Source organism: Mercenaria mercenaria, chromosome 10 (assembly GCF_021730395.1).
Source record: "Mercenaria mercenaria strain notata chromosome 10, MADL_Memer_1, whole genome shotgun sequence".
In the NCBI taxonomy this organism is placed as follows: Eukaryota; Metazoa; Mollusca; class Bivalvia; order Venerida; family Veneridae; genus Mercenaria; species Mercenaria mercenaria.
In genome coordinates this window covers 2,649,153-2,669,212 of record NC_069370.1, presented here as the reverse complement: position 1 = coordinate 2,669,212, position 20,060 = coordinate 2,649,153, and the positions used below count along the sequence as shown (strand labels likewise).

General features: G+C 35.6%; 2 protein-coding genes across 2 annotated transcripts; one reads left to right on the top strand and one right to left on the bottom strand.

Annotated features, from left to right (window-relative positions):
* The first annotated feature begins 183 nt into the window (after positions 1 to 183).
* Positions 184 to 10,135, top strand: LOC123559931 (complement C1q-like protein 4). The gene is made up of 2 exons (XM_045352101.2): positions 184 to 439; positions 8,360 to 10,135. The coding sequence occupies exons 1-2, from the start codon at positions 325 to 327 to the stop codon at positions 8,773 to 8,775; spliced, it is 531 nt and encodes a 176-aa protein (XP_045208036.2). The 5' UTR covers positions 184 to 324; the 3' UTR covers positions 8,776 to 10,135.
* Positions 10,136 to 13,087: 2,952 nt separating this feature from the next.
* LOC128546279 (uncharacterized) lies at positions 13,088 to 13,799 on the bottom strand. Its single transcript, XM_053516660.1, has 2 exons — positions 13,301 to 13,799; positions 13,088 to 13,239 (listed from the first exon to the last, which is right to left on the bottom strand). The coding sequence occupies exons 1-2, from the start codon at positions 13,797 to 13,799 to the stop codon at positions 13,088 to 13,090; spliced, it is 651 nt and encodes a 216-aa protein (XP_053372635.1).
* Between the last annotated feature and the right edge of the window lie 6,261 nt (positions 13,800 to 20,060).

The following is a 20,060-nucleotide window of genomic DNA, read 5'->3' as shown; positions in this document are numbered from 1 at the left end:
CGTGATAGAAATAGTTTGCACTCTGCATACTAAATGTGATTTAAGTGATTTGTAGTGTATTCTGTCAAAACAAAATAAATAAAAAATGAAATAAACAACTTGTTTACGTCAGTATTGCCTATTTCAAAATTACGGAAACACTTAAATTGATTGAATTTGGGATAGTGACCGTATATTTCCCATCGTTCTTGATTTTATTTTGATTTATTGTATATATATATATTGCATTGACGGTGTTTGCAAGATGACTAACTAAAGGTACTGTCTATAAAAGTAACTTGTTAAACAGTCAGTAATTCACTTCAAGTTGAATTGTTAACAAGCATGGCTTCAGAATGCGTTTATACCATGGAGGACGTTTTAGAGAAGATTGTCAAGATAGGGACAAAGGTAGAGGAAATAGAGAAAAGACTGAGTGCAATAGAGGCTCAACAGACTGGTATGTAATACCCATTTTTGTCATTTGTAGATTTATTTCTTCATTTTGTATAAGTACTATGTCCTATGTATGACAGCTGATATTCATGGGCTAGACCAAATTTTTTTTTCGATTCAAAAGTTTTACTAAACATGTAAATTCATAATCAGAGATTTACCAAACTTGAAAATGTATTTTGTAGTCTGTATGAAGCCAACATCATACATGTCTTATGTAGAAAGCATATTCTACAACGACATTGTTAATCGATGTATTAAATTCTACGTTATAAGTTTGATCACCTCAGCTTTTAACTTCGTAAGATTTTGGGTCATGGTAATATTACAACTGTACGAGGGTTGTCCCAGAAAATCGTAGACTTTTTTATTATTTCGAAAATAAGCAACGCATAAAATAATTATTTTAACTGATGTTATTTCATTGTATATTCTACAGGACTATAGAGTTTAAAATTAAATATCTGTCATATTATTTGAATACTTCTTAAATAATGGACGGCAGTCAGTGCTAGTCGGCGCAAGCTCAATTTTTCCACTCCAACATGAAACAGCTTCATTTTAAATTAATGTAACTTCCCAGATATACATCTCAAAAGATTAAATTTTTTATCATCGTTAAGAGCAACGTGCAATGTGTAATTTTGTTGCGTTTCAAGACTTTGACATCACTTATGTTAAAATAGTGACGTAAATTTTAACCACTTCTGTGCCAAGGGCCGATTTTGAGCCGATTGCTTTTACTACGTTGAGTGCCAAGGGCCGATTCGGGCCGATCTATACAGAACATTTACACCGTTCATAGAATGAGCTGAACTCTTTTTTCTCAACACAGAAACATAATTTTGTTCCTATGGGTATGAAAGCATAACAACGTTACAAGCATACGGTGACGTCATTTTTGAGATGACGTTACACAAGAGTTGTCAACGTAATAGTATTTCCCGCGAAATAATAAATAGATTTCAGTCGTTTGAATGTAATACGTCCGACCGAAGAAATCTTCATATAGTACAACTTTTTATAGAAACTTCGATTTTTTAAAGAAGAAATATAAAATTAGGATGTTCTTAGTTCTTTCGTTTCATTCGAAATGAACGATCGACACACTGTCGGATCAGTATATGTTCACAGTATGACACAATACATGTTCTTTATCAAAAAAAAAAAAGGAAAAAAAAACGAACAAATTAGTATCTTGTTGAAATGTTTTCATTTTCATCGTCTTTATTCAAGGAATGTCCTAAACTGTCGTAGACTGCCTTTGAAACTTTTTCAAATTTGTTATAGTTATACAAACACGAAATCTGCATTTGTTTGTTTGTGTGTTTGTTTGTTTGTTTTAATATAAAATTTGGTGTATATATATTACAACTGTAAAAATGAAATATGATTTTGAACTAAATAATACTCGCACTTTGTTGCTATGGTTACCAGTGTATGTAGTCATGGAAAACCTAACTAATATTTTTACTTCAGGCATTTTAACAATAATTTCGTGTAGTAGTCATTTCACTTAATCCAAATTTACTATTCAGTAAGAATTATTGACAGTCTTAATTAATTTCAAAGCTAGAAATATTTTAAAATCTTTTTCGAGCAATATCATTAAAACATGACGTTACGGAAAATTGCAGGTCAAATCAGGAAGGTCTAATACGCCCCGTATCAGTTGTTCCAGGTCAAATGTATTGGATAGGAAGCAGTTGTTTGATTGAAGACATTCAAATGTGCCTATAAATACCTTGAAATATTTTGTTAAAATGCGGTTTTTTTTTTCCACAAAAAAAGCACGAATTGACAGAAATAAAAATCCGTATGCGCTGGATGGAAATCCGTATCATACATTTGCCTGGAGTATTTTCATTAATCATCTCCTGATAGATGAATAGTTGTTTGTTTCAGCGTTGTTTCAGTCATCTTTTGGTACCTGTTCGGTTGTGTTCTATAATCAGATCAGTTTTTTATTAAGCAGCAAAAATAACAGCTGTATTCGGCTCTTGTGGATTATACAAGGCAGGATTAAACTCGGCGCTTGCACGACTTGTGTGATCGGGGCCTGGCAAAATTAACTAGAGTCGAATACAACATCTTTGATAAAGTTTCCGTTATAATAAACCTTATAAAAACACTCAACTTTTGATATGTTAGTGTTTAAGTTAATTAATTTGATGGATTTGCTGGAATTTAATTATATAATTTTTTCTCAGTGAATATTTAATTGGAGAAAATTGGGTCGATATTCCAAATTTTAAAAAAGGTCTTCATGTTTAAGAAAATACATAGCTTCTACAATGATGTTTATCGTATTTCAAACAACATATGTTAGATGATGCAATGGCATTTTTTTACACAAACAAATGTGTCTCGTTTTTATATCTAAATGACTTTGGGAAAAAAGGGTATTCAACTGGAGCCTGATTACCGAGTAAATAGAGATTTGCTGTTTACTGAAATAGACAATATAGTAGTCAACTCTCAATTATTTCAATTCCATGCATTTTCTGTAAACGCCACATAATCCCTGTCTTACTTATTTAAAGGCGTACAGGCTTCTTCTTTTCTTTCACACTTATGTAAGAGAACATGTAACAAAATGAAAAGAAAGAATGCCATAGCTGTTTTAAATGAACTGAAAAAAAGAAGATATGTTTCATTGTTACAGTTCATCTCTTGCATCTACTTGTAATCTATTAGCTCAGCAGGAAAAAACAAAATACTTAAAATCAGGAAGTTGTAGCTTGACATTCTGGTTGAGGTGAAGAAAGATCAGATGAATGGAAAATATGTGTCCTTATTACAAAACATCTCAGTCTATCATCTACTTAGCTCAACAGGAAAAAACAAAATACTTAAAATCATTCTCTACATGTATAGGTTATAGATCATTTATTGAACTTCTAATGCAATTAAGTTTGCCGAAACGGAGCGTAGCGTAGTGAAGGTAAAACTTAATGCGTTAGAAGTTCAATAAGTGTATCTATAACTTATTTATAGTTTAAACGCCCCATTTCATTTAACTGACAGGTTAAAGAAACAAAAAAGCTCTCTCTGAAGTAAACTAAACCACGCCTTCTTCAGTGTCTTGGAATTCATTGGCTAGTCTTATCTTCACTCATGATGGAGAAGTACATGTTTACTACAACTTTATACAAGGTCATTTTAGTGCCAACCTTTAGCAAAAAAACAGCGGTTGATCCAGTGCTGGAAGATTTTAATTTAGTTATCATTAATACATAGTAAACGACTAAGTCTTATCGAGTAGTTTGTGGAACACATTTTTATATGCTTATTCAATGGAAACATAATATGCAGATCTAACAGTACAATTTAAGCAACTACATGTATAAATAAAACAAGACAAATTAAATAGAATCTAAGTGCACCCTGGTTTATTTTTAGATCAGTAGAGGTAGTGAAAGGTGCAGAAAGGTCAAACTTGAACTATGAAAGTACAGCTTGCATGAAACTAAAAACATAATTTGATATTTGAGCCACGCCATGAGAAAACCAACAAAAGATCGCTTTCAAAGCCTATTGGAATTAGAGAAACTGTTAGCGAAAAGCATGTATCCTGACCAGACTGCGCGGATGCGTAGGCAGGTCTAGATCCACGCTGGGTGCAAACCCACTATGTTGATTTTCTCATGGCACGGCTCATTTATCTATTTGGTCCGTTTAGTACATAGACACATTATTAGTCCCTGCTTTGGTAATTGCTCCGCCTCCTAGAATGTGGGAAATCCATAGTAGGCGGAACAATGAATACTCATTAATTTTGAATTACTTCATGATTAAGTGGATCAGATTCTTCAGTTATGAAACAATATGAAAATAAGTTTTACTTTTTTGAAAATCCCTCGCTTTTGGATAAAAACGATGTTTGAACTATAAGGTGATTTATGTACCACGTCTAATCTCACTCGTCGTCCACCTCTAATTGTTCCTTTAGTCACTTGCAGAGAATATAAGAATTACATATACAGTAGCTGCTATACATGTATGTTAATACTGTTAGGATTCGGGTAAGGAATCCAGCAACACCGTTAATGTTAACTTAACACCGTATGTATATAAAATGCAGTTGAAAAATATTTTTCATTGCACCGTATGCTCAATGCAATTCTAAAGCGAGACGGAAATTTATTTGTTGTACAGAGGTTGTTGCTCTTGAGAAGTTAATTTAACCGCCTCGATAGCCTAGTAGTAGAGCGTCCGCTTCGAGTGCGCGAAGATACTCGATCCACGGCCGCGTCATACTGAAGACGTGAATACTGGTACCAGTAGCTCCCTTGCTTGACGCTCAGCATTAAAAGGAAAACTGGCTTCTCTTCTCTCATACCCTCATGGCGATGGATTCTATCAGGAATGAGTTGTCGATAGTAATAAGTATAAGTTGTAGAACTTGTTTCACAATCGACCCAAAATAAATTAGTATAAACTAGGTTAATTTACTATGAAATAAATGAGAAAGAAAATATTGTCTTTACAGCGAGGTATTCTCTCCTCAGAGGTGTATTTATCAGAGATTATACTTTAACTTAAATGTTCTTGAGAAATAGCGTTAAATCCCGTTAAAGATAAAATGTTTTCTTGCAGTTTTACACAGGTACTGGTTTAATACATATAGCTAAGTAAATCATCTTTAATAGATTGTTGGCAATATTATGAGCAGTTGTTGTATGTTTAGTGTCACATCTATTGTTTTTCAAAGAAAAACGAACGCATATAATATTGGCGTGTAGAATTTACTTGTATGAGCGCCGCTAAAATGATTTATTACATACTCGTTTCTATTCCCAGTTAAGTTACACTGGTACCGGAAACGTCAATATTTTTCCATACACTGACGTCTGAATTTCATATCGGGTGCGTGACGTAATTCAGTGTGTGTTGTTGCACTATATTTTTCTATTTAGTTCAGTATTGTCAATCCTGTTCAGGCTATAGAACATATTTATGATATTTACATAATATTTATACGTGTAGATCTATGCGTATGTAATAAAAAGGTTATTATCTTTGCATCGGGAAATATGCACTCGTTCTTCAGCGGAAGAATATTGAGCACCTAAAGTCGCGCAATATTCCCGCTGAAGAACTCGTGCATATTTCCCGATACAAAGCTAATAACCTATAAATATTGATCTAGAACGCACTAGTAAATAATCTTGATAAATACTTAAGGTGGTACTTAATCAATATGAAAAACTTATACATACATACATATATACATACATACATACATACATACATTCAAAGGGCAATTATTTTGCTGAAAACAGACATATTTCGGATAAAAGTTTTGGAATGTAGAAGTGCATTCTTATGTGGCAATATGTCTCTGTAAATCATTACGCAGCCACAACTGTTTTGCTTTTGATTCGTAAAAGCATGGCAGTTTCTAAAAGTTTACATAACAGATCTAAGCATTGACCCTGTTATTGTCCAATTTATTTGACCTGTCAAAAAATGGGCCCGGATTTTTTTATATTCTGTTCGAGCCTATATAAGATTAACATGAAAGCCGGGAACATGTTTTGACAGGTCAATTAAATAGCACAATAGCATGAACGTTACCTTTTAAATTTTATAGCTTATTTGGCAGCGAAATAATTCTAGTTTAATATCGTATATTGTCTAGCAGACAATGTCTTCCAACGGATTATGCTTTTCATTTCTAAGTAATAGTTTATTTTCGCACAAGTTCATTTCTTCCTCTTTTTACAGCCCGCCCGCTTAGCTCAGTAGGTAGAGCGTTGGTCTACGGATCGCGGGGTCATGAGTTCGATCCTCGGGCGGGGCGTATGTTCTCCGTGACTATTTGATAAACGACATTGTGTCTGAAATCATTAGTCCTCCACCTCTGATTCATGTGGGGAAGTTGGCAGTTACTTGCGGAGAACAGGTTTGTACTGGTACAGAATCCAGGAACACTGGTTAGGTTAACTGCCCGCCGCTACATGACTGAAATACTGCTGAAAAACGGCGTTAAACCCAAACAAACAAACAAACAAATCCTCTTTTTATAGCATCATTATACTTTTAAAAATTACGTGATTTTGATTTGTAACTAGAATATTTAACAACAGAGGAAAATTATATGTTATTTTCCATAAAGTTTATGGGAGATTGACGTTGAAAATCCAGTAAACTAGAATTGCCGAACTATATATTTTTCTACATCTATCTACTGCTAAGCATATGCAACTATTTGCTTATAATCAGTTTTATGAAAGTTTCATTTAAAATATAAAAAAAAAAAATTTATTCTACCACATGCAAAACAAACTCTATTAACGCATCAATTAACCGGAACGCAATGACTAACGTCAGGATTCTCTAACGGTTTTCGACGTCATCGACGTAACTTTGGCAACTTTTGAATTTTCTGCGCAACAAAATTATCAGACGTCGCAATTTCTGAAATGGTGTGCAACCATTACTTTCAAAATTACGTCATTGTTTTAATGTTAGTGACGTCAAAGACTTGAAATGCAAGATAATTACGCGCCACACATTGCCGTTAACGACGATGTATATTTAATCCTGTGAGATGTATATCGGGTTAGTTACACGAATTTAAAAGGAAGCCACTTCCTTCTGTAGTTGGAAAATTGAGCGTGCGCCGATTAGCACTGATTACTGTCCATTATTTAAAAAATACTCAAATAATATGACAGATATTTAATTTTAATCTCTATAGTCCTGTAGAGTATACAATGAAATAACATAAGTTAAAGTAATTATTTTATGCGTCGCTTATTTTCGAAAATATAAAAAAAAACTTCGATTTTCTGGGACAACTCTCGTATTTGGTAGAATTATAAAACGTTTCATTAAAAGAGGTTACGACCCAACTGTTTTGCATCACACCGCATGTTTACTGTTAAATGTTCAACTCTTTTACAGTTGGACGCTACGCTTCCCTCTTTGATTGTGTCTGACGGAAGAGTTGGGGGGGGGGGGGGGGGGGGGGGGGGGGGGGGGGAAGGGGGGGGGGGGGTCTGTGATAAGCAATTGTTTTAAATCCAACAGGGACGGAACAGTTCACATTTCTGTCGTCGGGCCCTAAAGTGTGTTTCTCCTGATGTTCTGTCTGCTGCAAAAGCATTGAGTACATACGTTTTTGATTCTGAAGGTTTTCTTTTTACATAATTATACATGAGCATTTTTGTGTTTTAGGTGCCCTTGCCTTTTGGTTTAACTGCGTGTGTTAGAGATTAACCTCGCTGTGATTATTTTTATTTACACTGTCCCGTGATTTTGGTACATGGCGGGATTAAGAATTAGGCTTGTTTCGCATCTTAAACCGATGTAGACTCCCCAGTGGTTTTTTTTGCCACTGTTTTTTGTTTGTTTTGTCCTCGTGTGTTTGTATGTGAGTGTGTTTGCTAGAAGTGTGCACATCTGCGTGCTGTAGATTTCGTTTTATGGAGGTTGTGTGTTTGGAACGTGGCATTCCTTGTTTGATATTAATCCTTGCTTTTTTATGCTTCGCAATAAACTCAAGTTATACGGAGAATACTGAAATACACGATGTTTCACGACTGGTGGAACACATGCATTTAAGTAGGAAATAGCATTGCTATTAAGAAATGAAATTAGCACTGTGTCTCCATAACGCTTAGATTGAACTTAATTTGTTTGAATAACATTACGCACAAACAAAAATAAAACTTTTCTCAATTACCGATGGCATAGACCAATAAATTCTACTGTTTCGGGAGATTTACGAAATGGCTGTGTAAGGGCGCTATTTAAGTCTAAGACCTTTATTTTCTTCTTTATAACAAGGATCACATTATCTTGTATAAGAATTAAGAATAAAGATCACTGGATCCATTTGCAATTTGCATTATTTGTTTCTAACAGACTTTGAAAAGCAATATTTTACGTGTGCATTACTATTTCATGTTTTCAGGAAATTGTCCAGTCGTAAAAACTCCGAAGGTTGCCTTTAGAACCCAACTGAGCTCTAATCTCGGACCTGTGTCATCTGGTTCTACAATAAAGTTTGATCAGGTTGACCTTAACCTTGGCAATGCATATAATGACGGCGTCTTTACCGCACCGTATAACGGCACGTATATATTTTCGATGGTACTTGGAAACCCTGCGGGAAAGCCTGGAGCCTTCTTCATGAAGAAAGACGGCGTTGGAATCATGTATGCTATAGCTGGGCACACGACTGGATGGAATATCGGCGGTGTCACCACAGTAGCTGAACTTGTTATCGGTGACCGAGTGTGGGTTGAAGGTGAAGGACATGTGTCTGGCGCTTATCCCACCGCCAGATACCACACTGGATTCTCTGGCATTCTTGTAAACGCGTACTGAACGGAAGCAGTGACAGCTACAAAAGAAACCTGACTTTTTTGTTTGGTAGATTCAAGTAGTAGTAACACTCCTCCCTCCCCCAGACATGCAGCATTTAGCATCCGTTCTCCCCCGAATGCAGTCTTTACTCTTTTACCAAAGAAAGATACCCAGAAAAAAATGTGCATTTAATAAGATTTGTTATAAAGCTACACTTCTTCGAATTTCACCTCAAATGCCACATAATCCCATGTTGGGAGCGTCCTAAAATATGTATATCTTCTTCTTCTTGTCGTTCGCGACTACACTGTCAGACCAGTAGCCTCGATGAAACTTGTGGTTTGCCGCAGATCCTCAATACCTCCATACAGTTTCTGGTGGATTGAGGTATCTATCGGCCAAGCCGCAGCTCGCTCCTGGTCATGCCTTTTACATCTCTGAAGTATATGCTCCGCAGTCTGATCTTCTTCACCACATGGACAAGTTGGCGATGATGCCAGTCTGTATTTCTTGTACAATATGTATATAAAACACCCTAATATCTGTATTTTTTTTCCAAACAATAAAAGTTGCGATATAATTTTATTGAACATACCGTTTCTACTGTCACTGCTTTTCTATAAAGTAATCCTATTGGGTTTTTTTATTTTTTATTTTACTTCTTAAATTTGACACAGATCAGGAGCAAACTTATAATCGAACAATTTGGGCTTTCCAAATTAAGACAATATTGTCGGACCTAGGACTGATATATCTTTGGAATGAACAATTTTATATCGAAATCCCCTTTAATACAAATAAGCAGTGGATTATTGATACATACTTACAATCATGGTATTCTAATATAAACAACTCTAGTCGTTTGAAAATATACTGCATTTTAAGCATAATTTTGTACTGGAAAAATATCTGAAAACTGTTATTGAAAACAAGTACCTTGTCAAGATTCAGAGTATCATCACATGACCTGTTTATTGAAACCGGAAGGTACCATAATATTCCACGCGAAGAAAGAATCTGTAAACCATGTAATATGCAAAAACCGGAAACAGAGTTTCACTTCCTTCTTGTATGTCCGCACTATCGAGAATTAAGAGTTAAATTCTTCAAACCTTATTATGTCCATTGGCCAACCCTTCAAAAATTTGATGCTCTTATGTCAACTTCTTCCAGAAAGATTATTTACAAACTTGCAGAATTTATTTACTTTGCAAACAAAAAACGTATTACGTCATGAATATATTGTATTATTCTGTTCATTCATAACTTTTGTTCTTCAGAAACGTATGAACTATTGCTCTCACTGCATATTGTTAGGTTAATTTCATAGCTATAAACATTTTATATGATGTTTAATGCTAATAAAGTATATTGTATTGTTGTTTTGTTGTTGTTGTTGTTTTTTGTTGTTGTTGTTGTTGTTTTTTTTTGGTTTGTTTGTTTGTTGTTTTTTTTTTTTGCTTTATGGTGAGAATAAGTGATATAAGATCTCAGTTACATGTAAAGCCATTATTTTGATTAGAATTACCTTTTTTTTGCAGCTGGATATTTTGCTTACTTGATGATGTTACATGCTTTAAAACATAGTTTGATTTTTAATAAAACAAATAAATGTTGGCGTATCACGTATATGACGTGTTATAATTTCTTCAGATCGGACATTTCTGGTAACTGTAGATTTGTTGGTTTCTTTTAACGAATATTTTTTTAAAAGGAAGACAGCAGAGAAATAGAATAGAAACAAGAACGGACATTGCAGTACAAAGTTAGTAGTATAGGCTGGTGATCTGGTACCGGTACCGGATCACCAAGCTGCTTGTTGCTAGGTACCAGATCACCATCCAGACCATCCGTTGCTAGGGACCGGCATCCAGGGTACCAGATCACCATCCACCGGTACCGGATCACCATCCAGGTACCAGATCACCATTTAGGGTGCCAGATCATCATTTAGGGTACCATATCACTATCCCGTTCGTTGCTAGGGATCGGCATCCAGGGTACCAGATCACCATCCACCGGTACCGGATCACCATCCTGGTACCAAATCACCATTTAGGGTACCATAATTATTAATACCAGTAGACAATAAGAGAAAAGGTACTTTCTTTCGTAAAAGAAATGGAGTGGCCCTGAAAAGGGCCGTTGTGGATTTTTTTTTTGAGTTGTGTTTACTTCTTGGCTTTCTTGTGGCTGTTGATAGATTTCATGTGTGCACCTCTTCCTGTTGAGCCAACTCGTTTGTTTGGCACTGTATCATCCTGATCATTCGATAGACGTCTTTTGTTCGACTGTGTACTGACATCCTGCTCTTCACCCTTACTGTTTTCCTGCTGAGTCGTACTTGTCGTTGTTGGAGAAGTGAAAAGGATAGGTACCGTAAGTTGATCTGCCTTGAATTTCACATTACATTCCGTCCGATGATGTCTTCTACTCTCCTTGATGGTAGAGTTGAGTTTGACCAGATTAATGTTGACAGTCTTGATCTCTTCCAGTATAGATGTTCCAACTTTACTGAGGTACGCCATATGTGCCTGCTGGTGTTGTGACTGTTGCTGACCTTGTTGCTGTGGCTGCTGTTGATACTGTTGATACTGTTGTGTAAAATTCGCCTGTGGTAAGGTATAATATGAATCTACCCCATTCTGCATGGTATTTTGAGGTACCGATGTATACACAGGTTGATGATTCGGTGTATAGGTATTCATCTGTGGTACTGTTTGTGTATACGGTTCAATGATATTTGTTGCCTCCATGACTTCTTCAAGTATAGATTTGGTAGAAGGTAAGATATCATCCATCCTTCAAAAGTGACCTGGACGTAGGATGCACTGCCTTTATATACCCTACATAGAGCCATGATGCAGATGTAACACGTGTTTTCATTGGCTGATCAAGAATAAGTGTTAACATGAGCTTAAATCCACGTAATTTTTTACATTTTCTCCTACAGTCTTTTTTTGTAGTCAACATTTCCATCATAACATATTAGCATTGTATAGCCTAGGTCTAGACCTTTCTAACAAGGGTCTATTCATTAAAATCGGACGACTGATCAATAAGCAGTCAAGAAAAAACGTAGCGTCAAGAAACACAAATAAGCCATTTTAACGTTACATTTAGTCGTACAGAAAATGTATCGATTACGTCATTTATAGTGCTCTCTATTAGGTTCGCGCATCTTATATTTATGTGCTCCATAGGCTTCATTGCACTTTCTGGCAGTAACCACTATGGAGCTTGAAGACAGACTTTCTTACATTGACAGGAGCTATGACAGGTTGGGGATGGATATCTCATTACTCCGACAGGCCATCCAGGAGGCTGAGGTTGAGCGCCTGCAGAGAATGCAAAGCACGACAACCCAGACAGAGGATGAAGAGGTGGAGGACTATACTGAGATGAGGGTGGAGGAGGAGGAGCCAGCCGTGCCAGCGGGTCCAGGCGACAACCCGACCAACCCTATTGTCATTAATGGGCCGGAGAAGATGGAGGAAGCGGGTCAGAGCCAAGCTGTCAGTGGTGAAGGGTCGGACTGTGAGGTGGATGATGAGCCGGTATTCACTTTCCAAGGCGGTCCTTCCAAGAGGAAGAACCTTCAGTACTGCCCGACCTGCCGTGGCATGCATTAGGTTTTGGAGATCCTCCAAACCTAAAAACAACAGCCCTTTTCAGGGCTACACACATCTTTTCAGAAAGATACCTACATTATATTGTCAAAACAATTTAAAAAAACATAGTTGTCTAAGGCCCCAAGGGTAGTTTAGTAAGGCCTCTTCTGATTGGTCAAAAATTAAATATGTAAACTTGATTCTGAATAGTCCATTGTTTCTCTATCCTGTTCGCGCCTTTACTTTATATACAATGTTGCTAAAGGTATAGGGTATACAATTCACTATGGGTCTACGAAAACTTCTTCGTTTGATACGCCGGTTGTTTAAGAAGGATCGGACCCCTGACTGGGTGTACGAAGAGATTGAGAAGAGACAGAGGCAGGCAGGTCTGAAAGTCTTCTTTGCAAGACGTGGAGTGGCCACTTCCGCGGTACAGAGTTAAACTTAACAACCTGTACCCGGACTTGACTGAGTTTAAGACTCAGCCAGTCAAGCTTAATAATTTATACCCAGACTTGTCTGAGTTTTATTAAGTTTTGACTTTAAAAAAGGTCCTTTTAAGGACCAACCAACTATTTTCGAGTAGAAAATACCTTGTATATTGTCAATTAAGAAAACAACAAACACTTATCTTTTTTCTAAACATTTTTATTTAAGATACAACTTTTAAAGAGAAAAACACACACAACTATGTTAAAAGCCAATGTCACTGTTTTTTTTTATAACTTTGGCTGCTTCTGCTTTGATTCTCCCTGGCTCTTCTTACTACTAGCTTTTCGTTTGGGTGTGAAACGCTTCTTATCCTTCTTAGTCTCCTGTTCCTCGGTTTGTGGTGGGGTATCCTGATTCTCTACCGTATTCCCCTGAGGCACTGTGGGTATGATCAGATCGAATGTACCATATGCTCTAGGTGTTTTTTGTTTTCTTAATACCTTGTACCCCAGCAGTTGGCTTCTGTGGAACAAAACCTTGTCGCGGATCAACAGAGGGTACAGAGCCAAAACCAAAGATGACGGTGTTTTCCTTCACCTCTGCAATATCTGACCATTTGTACATGCGTGGTGGTACTGGTGGTATGCTGTCAGAAAATCCTCCGACAGGTGGAAATAATGGTCTACGGGTTAAAATCGCCTGTGTGTCCTTGCTATCGTCTGCTTGTCGAGTGGGACATTTGTTAGCAAAATGTCCTAATTCGTTACAGTTGTAACATCTCAGGTTCTTCGTGTAGCTTTGCTCGTTGGGACATTGACTAGCAAAATGTCCTTCCTCCTTGCAATTGTAACAAACGTCCTTTCCATTGTTGTAGATCAGCCAGTTCATAGCTCTGATATGCTTCTTTAATTTCTCTAACAACACGTCCTTTGGCTGTTGATAGTACATGGTATTAGCCCCATCTACTTTCTCTACAGGTGCATAAGTTTTGCTTTCCATCTTGTCTCTTCAGATTTCAGAGATCAACTGATGTCGATGTCCTGACAGTCCCCGTATTTATAGGATTTTTCAAGGTCATCATACCAGCTTGGTTTCTGACAGTATAAAAGTGCAGTCATCAAGGGATTTGTATCATTTCTGCCTAGGCAAATATGGCAGCACCACGTAAATTAGTACCTTACTCAGATACTTCGAGTAGCAGTGAAGATGAAGAAGAAGAACTAAAGAAGCATTCATCACTGACTAAAAAGAAACAAATATTAGCTAGTAGAAAAGAACGGCGTGAGGGTTTAGAAGGAAAACGTAAACAAGCAAGGCAAGATCAACACGATGAGAAACGACACGACCTGGCAAGCAACTACTTTAACATTACACCTAGAAAGGAGCGAAAATCAAGAAAATTCAAGACGCAAAGTAAAGTGTACGATGTTACATTCAAACCCTATGACCAGCCGTATGACTTTACCCATGAACTATTCAATGGTATGGTAGACAAGATGAAAGAGGAGTGTCAGACCAAGCCAAGAGATAAAGTTCGAGTCTCAATTGATCATCCCGGTTTGAAACTTGGAATACGTCCCATTTGACAATGCGTCAGCAGTGACAGGGGAAACTTTGCTTCAAGAAATTGAAAATGTCATGAAAAGCAATGAAGATTTCAAGATCCATGATGGTCAACTGCATGCTGAAATTACTCATATTTCCATGCCCGAAGGATCCGGCAAAGCCAGACGAAATATGCATCATGGATCGAATGTCAGTATAGAGAATATGACAAAACTCAAAAAAAGTGTCATACAAATTGACAATTCTAATGACAGCATGTGCTTAGCACGATCCATTGTTGTAGGTATATGTCATGCACAAAAATCTAATACCGAGGAATGGAAAAAACGATGGAACATGATGCGACAATCCAAGAAATCTTTACAACAGAAGGAAGCTCAAACGTTATTGGACAGTGTTGGAATCGGATACGATTAGCCGTGCGGAATAGAGGAGTACCAGAAAATCTAGACCAAACTCTACCCAGACTACATTATCAAGGTTCACACCCAACATAGTAAAGGTGAACGTTTGTTTACCCCACCCACCATGAGGAAAGGGAGTAAAGTGATACACATATACCACCACGGAGGACATTATGACACCATCATTTCGATCAAGGGATTCTATGGATATAGTTATTATTGTGAAAATTGTGACATTGACTATAACAATCTAGAACAACACAAGTGTGAAAACATTTGTCGGTGTTATTCAACGGAACTCTGTGAACCTGGCAGACAGGTTACATGTAGAGACTGTAGGATTACTTTTAGAAGTGTTGGATGTTAACAAAAGCATAAGCAAATCACAGGACACAAAAAGAAAAGTATTTGTGAATCTGTATGGCAATGTCAAACATGTCATAGTATTGTTGTAGGTAGGAAGAGGAATCATGTTTGTTCAGGGTCAAAGAAATGTAGGTATTGTAAGGACATTGTTGGACCAAACCATGAATGTCATATACCAAAATATGTTTCGCCTGAATCTGAAGGTCCTTCAGATTACATCTTTTTTTATTTTGAGAGCCGGTTCTGTACAAGCGAGCACATACCAAATTTTTGTTGTTATTTATGTAGCAGGGTACACTTGAAGTCAAAGATTTTGGTCACAGCAAGGCGTACATGTAGCGAGTCGTAATATTGTACTTTCCTAATGTGCAGAATCAGGGTAGCTATTTTATAAACTGTGAGCATGTTTTGTGCTTTTAACTAATGACAAAATAGCATAAATTTTGCTCTTTTTGGACAGCCTGCAATGATCCCGTTGCAGGAACAATGTCCATTTCATTGCATTTCTCAATTTGATAGGAACTACTGAATTACAGGATATGAATGGAATGTCGGCCTAGCCGTCTCGTTTTTTTCTCTCTCAAATTAGCAAAAACGTAGGTGAGTGTCTATCAACAAGCATTGAACTCTTTAATGATTTGAATTTCCCTCACCGGAGAAGATTCATTGGTTCATACAAAGCTAGCAGCCGTTAGTTTTACAACTGAAATCAGAATTTTACATGTAGATCTATCAGCTGTTTAAATATTCTAAAGCTGAGATTCTCAATACAGTTTCCGTGATCGGGAAAATTTATACACCAGACTATGTAGAAGGGGTTCAACTGTATTTCCATTGGCCTACATTGTAACGTTTAGGTTATTGTCCTTACTGAACATTTAAACATTTGATTCCTTCTACCCAGGATGAAATAACTATTCAAGGTTGACCGTCACATTTAGTCGGTTTTTTTCTCAAGAGAGACTGTTATACCCAGTGATTTTTTTCATGAAAATGCTATCATTACTAAGCATATTTCTCAAAAACAAAATGCACTTATATATATTTTGCGCCACTAATCATGGATTAGAAATCCATTTCAAGAACTTAGACAGTTTTTAAACATATTCAATAGATATTTCACCAGTGGGAGACCACTTTACCTCTTTTAATGTTAGTCTCGGAATACCATATACACTTTCAACCAAACTCAGTTTGTTCATTCCTTCTGACCTAACCAGTAACTAATTCGACATTCATGTTTTTAGTTTTTCGCGATTTTGATTCAGATTTTACCCAGTACGTAAAATTGACATCATAGTTCTACGGAAATTTGTTTCACAATCTGCTGTCAGATCTTCTTCGAGATTTCTCAGAAACATGTCCAATATGTAACATCATTGATCGTTGTGTCATATACCAAGAGTTGGTAGGTTAATATATTTGATTCAATGACACAGTGAGTTAGGAAGAAAACAATCAAAATTACTTATAAAATGTCGGGGGGAAAATCTGTTCTAAAAACAATTCGCATCATTTTTATCCTTCAAATCTGTCTAACAAAAAATCAAGCATACGACCCTAACATTTTTATTTGCTTAATTGCCTTCCTATACTATGATGCTTTGCAAAAATACTATTTAAAAGAAATTGCACTGGGCGTAAAAAAAAAGCGTTTGTTTCCGGTAAAATGTTTAAAAAATAGGGTAGGTAGGTCGGAAATTTTATATATATATATATATATATATATATATATATATATATATATATATTCGGAAATTACTTTTGAGTCAAAAAATGAATACAAATAAGGGGGATATGCCTTTACAGCATCAGTAAGTTGGTTGCTAACATCACACTGACCATGTGTAAAGCATAAAAAGTGCGGTTTTGCAACTTTTTGTTAAAAAGTTGAAAAATAAAATCACCAAGGCCATGAAAACATTTAGGGTCGGGCCAAAAATTTAGGTAGGTCTGGATACCGGAAATAAACAACCTCTTTCGGCCTTTGTGTAGAAAATATTTGTTTCAAACGTGCAGAACTTCTAAAAGTGTTATCATTTTTGAGTTCCTCTCTACATACTGTGTTTGGTGATGAATATGAAAAATGCAAACAGATGAATTTGGTCTTTAAAGCAGCATGCCTCCAGATTTGGCTAAAGAATAATCTTTCTTTCAAATTCAAGTTTGGTCATATTATGAACATTAGAATATGAATTTTTGTTTCTAAAATATTTTAAAAGTTCCAAATCAAGAAAAAAATATGACCGTGCTGGGAATCGGACCCCGGACCGCCGCGGCAATAAAAATATTTTCCCGTCGTCGTAACCAATAGCGCTATAGCTGAAGTAGTGAATAATGACCTCAAAATATAGATATTTGTAATCGAGACAAACGTTTTTCGATTGTCATCGTAAAAAGTAGTAAAACTACAAATTCTCATGTGTTTCCGTAACATAAAGTTTGTAAGTAATTAAGTTTTTAAAGCCTTCCTACGAAATATAGCGTTTATTTCAAGATATCTAAAAATATATATATACATTTTTTGTAATCGAACTATCTGGAAGTATGCTGCTTTAAAGTAAACCTCTAAGCGATGTGATTACGAACGGTATTGCGCACGCACACAATGTTACGCTTCCCTTCACATTTATTCAAAATCAAACTCGTAGTATATTCTCTACTTCAGTATAGAGAAGACGATTTAGAAGTAGGAAGTATTTAACAATATAGGAAATTAATCGATTTTTTATAACTCTTCCGAACAAGTCGATGGATATTGTAATTCAGTTTACAGTATGTGTGATTTCTCTCATGTCAAGCTCACTGGTTCAGACGACACTATTGAATGACAGCAGCTTATGGAATACTAAATCCATTTCTAAACTGGATCATAATCAGTTTACTGTGAAAAGGAACAAGCGAGCCAATAATGAATTTGTTGTGACTGACAACTTCTTAAAACGGCATATTCGGCGAGGGGACTGTACGGACGTTTATTCTCTTGTTGATGCAAACCAAAACGAAACATTCAAAGAAAACTTACAAAGTACCAGATCTTTATGGGCACCCTTTACAAATGATGGTCAACGGAAAACTCACAGCTTCATTTTATCTCAACGGAACATTGAGAATTCTACCAGATGTATTGAAACAATTGTTAAACGTTTGTATGAATCAAAAAAATGTCCTAGTTATAAATTTCGATCTAAAGAATTCTGGTCTTGCGAAATAAAACAAAAATATTTCGTACGCTATTGCAATATTTACGACATCAGAGTTGCAACCGTCAAGGGCATAACATGGCGTAAAAATGACAGTGTCGATTTCACACAATGTAAATGTGCACTTACAGATTTTAAAATCAGTTTTCGCAAAAAGGATGCCGCAGACGGTTACGAAATTCATCATTTTAACTTCCCAATAAATCCGGATGGAGGAATATATAAATACAAGGAACTAAATAAGAGGATATCAAAGAAGATACAGAAGACAAAGAAGATACAGGGAAAAAACACACAACTTGAAGAAATATTGAAAAACAATAAAAAATATCGAAAAGAAAGAACGTGCTATTAACTTTGTTCATACTTGTTCATCCCAGGACAGATATGAACATAACATTTGTACTTCTTCACTTATGATAACACATTAAGAACATGTCTAAATTTCATCTAGTGAATTTGTTGTTTAATACAGTGACCGTAGGCATAGAACCGTAATCACTAAGCCTATTAATTGCATTTATCAAAACTGTCATATTTTCTAAAATGTTGTTTCGCTTTTAAGTGAAAATATCTATATCACATGTTATGAAACCAGGTTGGAATAAGAACTACTTTTTAATATTTTCCTTTTCTAAATTACTTGAATTTTGTATCACTGATCAATTAAAACTAGACAAGTACTTAAAATGAGTTTAGCGTGTAAGTAATGAGTAACATTTGCTTGTAAGCTACAAATGTAACACGACTTTAAAGGTGGTAATCAGATGGCTTTGTTCAAAACTTAACCAACTGGTCATTTACACTTATTTATGTTCACCGAGTTCATAACTTGATAAAGGTCAGATTTTCGCTGGAAATATTTTTAAAATTTGATTTTCCTATCCTGATTGCAATACCAAGATATCGTTAATTAAGCAAAAGTATAACTTTGATAAACAGATTTTTCTTAAGAAATAATTTGAATATAAGCAAACTGTATCAAAGTTGTCAAATATTTGCATTGACAAGTACACATTTTGCTAAGATTAATTAGAAATGCAAAGTTTATAAAATATTAATTGCCTACCTTTGTCTTTTTCGGTTGTGCAAACCAAGATAGATTGAAGGATTGAAAACAGGTGAATTCCAAAGATACACGCTGTTTTAGAACTTGCCTTTTGTATATCCAAATATTTCATCAAATCCAAATATAAAGCTAGAAATTATACTGAAATCAAAAGAAAAAGTCCACTGTTAAATACCTTTTTATCAAAATGAGGTTATTACAAAATTTCACAAAAAGTAATAATATATACATTTCCAAGAGGGACCTAACTTTAGGTAATGGATCTTTTTGTTCCTTAAATTAAGCTGAAACAGAAAAACAGAAAAAAAAATCATAAAATGTTGTTAAAATGTGATTGACCTCCTTTGATATATCTAGATGTTTTCAAATGATGTTAATGTTGTCATGTATTATAATTAAAATGTTATTTTGTATATTCTGAAAGGACAGGAATTTTCTTATTTAAGTTTAATCAACAATAAAAGAGACCTCTATTATCTATTTTCACAATATAGATAGGCAAATGGGAGGTTACAATATTTGTACAAACTTGATTAATTTCGGCTGAACACATAATTGTCAATATAATATTAAACAGATGTAATACAATTGTTCTTATATTTGTATCAGGTGATACTAACTAATTGATAAAGTTATATTAGTCTAACAATGA

What these genes read in the sequence shown, in the direction of transcription:
- LOC123559931 (XM_045352101.2), top strand. Translation starts at nt 325, where the DNA reads ATGGCTTCAGAATGCGTTTATACCATGGAGGACGTTTTAGAGAAGATT. An exon ending in AATAGAGGCTCAACAGACTG is followed by an intron (nt 440 to 8,359) that starts GTATGTAATACC and finishes TCATGTTTTCAG; the next exon opens with GAAATTGTCCAGTCGTAAAA.
- LOC128546279 (XM_053516660.1), bottom strand. Translation starts at nt 13,799, where the DNA reads ATGGAAAGCAAAACTTATGCACCTGTAGAGAAAGTAGATGGGGCTAAT. An exon ending in GCCAACTGCTGGGGTACAAG is followed by an intron (nt 13,240 to 13,300) that starts GTATTAAGAAAA and finishes TCATACCCACAG; the next exon opens with TGCCTCAGGGGAATACGGTA.